Below are 7,201 nucleotides of genomic sequence, written 5' to 3'. Positions count from 1 at the left end.
ACATGTGCCTGCTGAATGCTTTCAAGAAATCCTGCCCACACAGAGCAGCAGACAGTTTCCTCAAGCAGGTTGACCGTCTTGAGCAGGCGGGCTATCCACAGCACACCTTGGTGTCAGTGGCGGAGAAGATTTTGAAGAAGTCGCGGAACTGCCACACAAGCGAAGGGTCACCCCAGGATAATGTTAAGCTTGCTGTGATTCCTTATATACACCGCGTATCCCATAATCTGAAAAAGATTGCCGAACAGGTTGATGTAAAGGTGGTCTTCTCTGCGCCGTTAAAACTTTCCAGGCTCTGCAAGTTGACTAACCCCTTTCTCAGGAAAGCTCCGGCCTGCAATGTGAACCACCAGAACAAGTATGTAATTTGTCAGAAGGGTGTGGTCTACGAGTTCCCCTGTTCGTGTGGTAGATGGTACGTAGGCCATACCGAGCAATGCCTGAATGATAGGCTAAGACAGCATAATAACAACGTCAGAAATGGCAGAGAGGGCCATCTCGCAATTCACTGCCGGGATTGTCATTGCGTTCCTAACTTTAGCGCCTGCGCGGTAGTCGCCCGAAGCCCTGATAAATCAGTAAGACTAATCATTGAGGCCAAGAGAATAATCGAATTAGGTGATCTATGCGTCAGCGTAGCCTCCATTTCTTTATCGCCAAAGGAGTTACGCTACTTAAATGCGGCTGCGCATTAAGGCACGGTGACGGCGCGCGCGGTGTCTATATATGTTCTGTGCTCTTTCGAAATAAATCTTTGTTGGAAGTGGCGCTCCGTGTGTGTGTACTGTCTCTCTTCGTCCGTGTCGTTTTCGCGCCTTAAGCTGCAAATAGTCAATTATGCTCGTCGTAAGTCATGTTATGCAATACTAAATTCGGTATTGATACCATTATCGACACGGCCGGGAGAACTAAAAGTCGTAGGTGGCTAGATAGATAGATACGCTCAAAGTCGCCGAAGTTCGCTAAGAAATGCTTCGCAAAATCATGAAATAGCCAGTCGCGTGAATAGAAGCGGCGTAACTTCTAGTCATGTCACCAAGCGCATGTAACACGTAGCAGTTACACACGCGACTAAAAATGACATAACACTTAGTCGACTAAAATCATGCAACATCGCATAATTGTAGTCATGTGACACACTCCCGCCATGAAGAACGCAACAGCTAGTCACGAGACTAAAAGCATATCACGCGTAACAGGTGTGTCCCGTGACAGGTCCATAGCCAAGCCTAGCCAGAAAAATTATAATCATTTGTGGCGTATTGGGCACGCGAACTCCAGAGAGCACGTCCGTGGCCGAGCGGGACGAAACAGTGAGAATAATGGAGAGCCGTCCTGCTCGTCGTATCACCGGCTCAAGCATATAGCCGCGCTACCCCTCGTCAGATGACGCTTCCGAAGTTCAATGCATTTTTTTGCTGGCGTAAACTTGTGAAATCTTCGATGCGTGTGATTCCGGCATAGCTAAGAATATCATTACTTTCGCCCCTGTCGAGCCGTGCTGGTAGTAGCGCGGCTTCGCTCGAGCCGGCGATAAGGCGAGCAAAATCCGGTTTGTCGATTTACTGCCATAAGCAGTGCATCTTGTGGTAGAGCGCCCTGGCATGCAGTTTCGCCCCGTTTGGCTCGCGTGCTTCAATTTATTTTTGATGGTGATATGTAGGATTTAACGTCCTAAAACCACCACATGATTATGAGAGGCGCCGTAGTGGAGTGCTCCGGAATTTTCGACCACCTGCGGTTCTTTAGCGTGCACCCAAATCTGAGCACACGGCCCTACGGCATTTTTGTGTATCAGCACGTGTAACAGCACCTGTAACTCTAGACGAGTTCTTGTTTCCTGAAAAAAGTTGTAAAAAAGGCTCCAGAACCGCTGCTCTTCCAGCTTTTTCTGTTACTGTGCAGCGCATCCCACGTAGGTCTGGCGTTTTTTCATCTTTTCTAAAAAAAAACTAAGAAAACAATAGCAAGCTTAACAATGCTTGGCAACTGTGGAACGTATGAAATAATTTACTAACCGATACTTGTTTCCAAAAGCGGGTTTTGTAATACTGACAATAACATTGTAATGAAATCATTGGTGCGAGCGGAGAATCTGGGTGCCAGTGCGCGGGCTTAATATTTACTAGAGATGTGTGCCTGGTCGCTGACTGGGCTACGCGAATAGCGTGACTGCTGATGTCCGAGTACTGTAACTTTCATTGAAATCAAGAGCAAAGACTCCACCAACATTGACTTAAACAGTTTTTTCCTTGCTAACGCATATTTCCTGCTGCTACATAAGTTTATTTTGGTCAGCCACAAATCTCATCGAAACTCTTCGCCTCTCAAGAAGTCAATGCCCCAAGACGTGTTCAAAATGCTTGCCTACGACATCAACGGAAAACATGAACCGCTCTCGCTTCGACTCGATGACTCGGCGCACTACTTCTGCAATAATACTCGCACAGACAGATGTTATTCTGTCTGTGTGTTTGAGCGCTGTGTGTTTGAGCGCTGTGTGTTTGAGCGCTGTGTGTTTGATGCATGGGTGTGTGCGTGTGTGAGTGATTGTGTCAAGTTTTCGCGCTCTAATTAACTTTTGAGATGTTATTCTGTCCTTCATGTCATTAACAGCACTGGGCTCTGTTACGTAAACTCGATCTTTACCTTAGCCCCAAAGGGAAAAGTCAACCGGGGAAAGGTCAGGAGATTTTGGTGGCCAAAAGATTGCTTTTGCACGCCCAATCCACTGTCGTGGATCTGTTCAACCAGTTCTTCACCCTGGTAAACAAATGTGGTGACGGTCCATTGTTCTGAAGCCGTACTTGGCGCAGGTCGCTCAGGGAAACACTGCAGACAAGGTAATCAACGACAACACCTAATATTTCTTCTGTGTACATCTTTCCGTTCAAGTAGTCCTCAAAAAGTGAGGTCCAATGGTCCTGTCCCCGAGTGTGCCGTACCACACACTCACACTCCAGCAAACTTGATGCTTGGGCTGTCTCAGCCAGTGTGGGTTTTCTTGTGCCCAATAATGGGCGTTGTGAAGATTAACACTTCCGTTTCGGCAAAACCGAGCTTCATCAGTCCAAATGATTCTGTGCAAGAAGTCTTTTTCTTGATCAGTTTTGATGAGGCCCCAGTTGCAGAAGTCAACTCACCTTTCCAAGTCCACCTTATTTAGGTCCTGATGAAAGTAAATGTGATGCGGATGGATCTTATGCTTTCTTAGAGCATTTGTCACTTTTCCGACACTGCAACTACACTCATCGGTGATCTGTCGGATGATGAGCTCTGGCATCGAGGTTACGTACGCGACAACGTCGATTTCAGAGTCTTCATCGACAGTTGCCTTTGTGGTCCATCTTGGAAGGTGGACAGAGCCTGTAGTGCAAAAGTGTAAATAGGTTTATGAAAGTGGTCCTTGTTGGAAGGGGATGGTGTCAGTGACGAGACACGTAAGGCTTTATTGCTAACGAAGCGTTGCCATTCAGTTAAAGCATTGCAAGCACAACGTCTCATTTTTCTTTGGTAGAATACTTCACGCCAGAAGCAGTCATATTACCTCGAAAGAACTCCACGTAGATTTCCTTGGTGGACCTTCAATGCAGAGACGCTATGCTTCCAGAGGCACCCTAGTACAGGGTGGTCAAGCTAACGCGTTCACAAGAAGATATCTCCGTGTCATTTAAAGTCACGAAACAACGTCAAGAAAAATGGTCTCCTGTTATCTGGTTCATGAGCATCACGCGTGAGGCTCATGGCGCACCGCGCGGTCACATTTTGATTTCACCGGCCGAGAGGGTAAGGAAAATTGTTATCACCGATGTCTACGCTTCCGCCCTCTTCACACCAGACGCAACAGATGCGTCAGTTTGCGTGGACCCTTGCCTTCTTAAATGCGTAGTCATGCGAAAGAAATTAAACTTTGAAGCCATCTCGTAGTACAGGCGTGCTACAAAAATATTCCAATTGAAACTGTACAAACACCACTGCCTAAATTTTTTTTTCAATATAAACATGGCAACTTACCGCAGCCAGTGAAATGTCAATTAATAATTTAGTTATTTGGCCTGCTGACAGCATCAATTATTATCTAACTTTCTATCGCCCTGGCCGCTTAACGTATTCGCTCAAGTGGTTTTCACGTGCCTTCGAGTGCCTAGTTAAAAAAATAATAAAGCTTAGTCTTGAACACCCGGTAAATCCGGGACATGACGGCGGCGGCAAAAGTCAGCCAAGCGTCTGTAGTATTGCTATCCCAATAAAAAGACAGTGCATCTCTGTTCTCTTTCTCCGTTGTCATCTTGTGTGCGCTGTATCAACCAAGATGAACGCATACCAACTTACTCAAGCGTCTATTCTTATGAAATTAAGTGATGTCGCACGACCCTCATACTTCCCGACTGCAAGTGCGCTTAGCGTGTGAAAAGTGTGTGGCAGTTTCCCGACGGGACGTGGAAATAATGCGGCAGTGATCTGTGCTCGACACGCGAACTGCGATTGTCTGACAACCGCAGTCCCCGTTTGTTCGCAAGTGGCACTCGTGTAATTCAAGGCGTGACATTGAATTCCTCACCTTTGGCGTTGCAGTCACCTGCTGGTCGGACGCGTCGCGGAAGGAGAAGCTGCGGGAGTGCCGCACCATGTGCCGTCGGCCATGCGGGTGAGCTCAATGAAATGTCGCCCGTCTTCTGCTCAGATGCGGAGTTCACTTGTTCTCTTCGTTTCCTCCCTTAAGAGCCACTCCGCCCCCTAGTCGATACGCTGGTACAGCTGGAGTGACATCTGCAGTTCGAAACTGGCCATATCTGAGCTTAACGTGCCTGCCTTGCAGTTTCCGTCTTTGTTCATCACAGGGGCCCCGACACCTTCTTCGGTTGTCAGAAGCACTGTCAATTGTGCCGCACGGCAAAAAAGTATATAAAAAACGCAGATACCACGTTCTCTGGGAATCGATGATATACGAAGCACGAATGCGCAAGTTTGATAGTTACTTTAAAATCAGCCCTACGTTACGAGGCGGACGTAAATTATACCACACATGACTTCCATGCCATGATTATCATGTTAGAATGTGTCATTTACCTTCGTCATCTATTCACGTCACGTGAAGCCAAATTTAGTATCACGTTCTCTCATATGTGAAGCTAGCAAAACGACCACGAGCGTGCTATGAGCGTAGCGTGTAGTCGTGTTTTGCACGACACATATATCAAGTATAATATGTTTGTACGAGTCATTTATCTGCGTCTTCCGCTCGCGTAATATAATAACAAATTTGGTATGTATAAGCTAGCCAAAAGGTGCGAGCACATCATCACAGCGTGGTATTTTGTCATGGTTTTACATGACACTCATGTCATGATTATCATGTTTGCATCAGTCATATACCTTCGTCATCCATTGACTTCACGTAACGCCAAACTTGGTATATTTGAAGCTATCGAAGCGGTCACGAGCGCATCATGATATGTGGGGTTTAACGTCCCAAGACCACCATTTGATTATGAGAGACGCCGTAGTGGAGGGCTCCGGAAATTTCGACCACCTGGGGTTCTTCAACGTGCACCCAAATCTGAGCACACGGTCCTACAACATTTCCGCCTCCATCGGAAATGCAGCCGCCACAGCCGGGATTCGAACCCGCGACCTGCGGGTCAGTAGCTGAGTACCTTAGCCACTAGACCACCGCGGCGGGGCCATCGACGAGCGCATCATGAGTGTGGCATGTAGTCATGCCTAATCATTACATAAAAAGAATGACATGCATGTCGTTATTTTTGTAGGGTCTGTCACTTTCGTTCGTCATGCAGTCATGTCATACTATACCTGTTTTGCAAAATGTCACGTGAACAAGACCACTGATACAGCAGCGAAACCATGAAATGCAAATCGTGACATTCATGACATACATATGATTATTTTCATGTTGTGACTAATCAATTATGCTCGTGAGACATTCATGTTGTGCCATACCATTTTTGCTATCGATATCATTATCGAGACGGTCAGGAGAGCTAAAAGCCGTAGACAGACAGACAGACAGACAGACAGACAGACAGACAGACAGACAGACAGACAGACAGACAGACAGACAGGCAGGCAGGCAGGCAGGCAGGCAGGCAGGCAGATAGATAGATAGATAGATAGATAGATAGATAGATAGATAGATAGATAGATAGATAGATAGATAGATAGATAGATAGATAGATAGATAGATAGATAGATAGATAGATAGATAGATAGATAGATAGATAGATAGATAGATAGATAGATAGATAGATAGATAGATAGATAGATAGATAGATAGATAGATAGATAGATAGATAGATAGATAGATAGATAGATAGATAGATAGATAGATAGATAGATAGATAGATAGATAGATAGATAGATAGATAGATAGATAGATAGATAGATAGATAGATAGATAGATAGATAGATAGATAGATAGATAGATAGATAGATACGCTCAAGGTCGCCGAAGTTCGCTCAGAAATGCTTTGCATTCAAAACAGGGTTCGCTTGACACTCTTTCTGCTGTTGTTCGCGATAGTTCGCACTAATTTCTTATAAAGAGGCGCGCAGTGCTTGTAGAAATCTCAATAAACGAGGTAGCCCATTAATCCTGACGACGTACTCAAGAAAGTGCTTGTGAGTAATTACACTTCCTGAATGGCGTGATTCTGAGCAGCGAGTCCGTTACTTTCCTCGTCGCCCCTGGACGCTGTCCAGACAGCTGCTGCAAATGAGGCCCGCCTATAAGCGTTATCAATGAACACTTGTCGTGACTGTCTCGTTGTCTGACGGTATTTGTGCGCTTTCTTCGCAGGATGTCGATGTATGCCGCGAACATCTTTGGCAGCGACTACAAGGACGCAGAACCGTGAGTTGCCGCAACTCAGACTCCATAAAGGGTCTTCTGGACAAACTCATGAGTGAACCTGTCGCGCTGCGACACGCCAGGACCCGTGCGCAGGAGTCCTGGCGAACGCATGAAGATGGGAGTGAGAGGGAGGGAACGCATTTGGGCTCACGCAAACAACACCGCAGTGGATACTTGATCCGAAATCCACGCGCGTGCTTCGACCATGGTTGGCACGAAAGACGTACCAATTGTTGTTATGGTGAACAAACTAAATGCAGACAGAAAGGAAATAGTTACGACCATTAGTCACCAGCCCCTTAATTAGTGCTCTATTTACTGAATTCGCGC

General features: G+C 46.2%; 1 protein-coding gene across 1 annotated transcript in view; it reads left to right on the top strand.

Moving 5' to 3' along the window:
* The first annotated feature begins 4,196 nt into the window (after positions 1-4,196).
* Positions 4,197-7,201, top strand: part of LOC142802689 (uncharacterized) — a 47,755-nt gene continuing 44,750 nt past the window's right edge. Inside the window, exons 1-3 of the mRNA XM_075887654.1 lie at positions 4,197-4,214; positions 4,503-4,648; positions 6,818-6,871. Coding sequence (XP_075743769.1) covers positions 4,197-4,214; positions 4,503-4,648; positions 6,818-6,871 — 218 coding nt within the window. The remainder of the gene's footprint in view (positions 4,215-4,502; positions 4,649-6,817; positions 6,872-7,201) is intronic.

This window comes from Rhipicephalus microplus, chromosome 3 (genome assembly GCF_043290135.1).
Source record: "Rhipicephalus microplus isolate Deutch F79 chromosome 3, USDA_Rmic, whole genome shotgun sequence".
Lineage (NCBI taxonomy): Eukaryota > Metazoa > Arthropoda > Arachnida > Ixodida > Ixodidae > Rhipicephalus > Rhipicephalus microplus.
The sequence above is the reverse complement of the archived record's forward strand: the minus strand, read 5'-3'. Positions and strand labels throughout refer to the sequence as shown.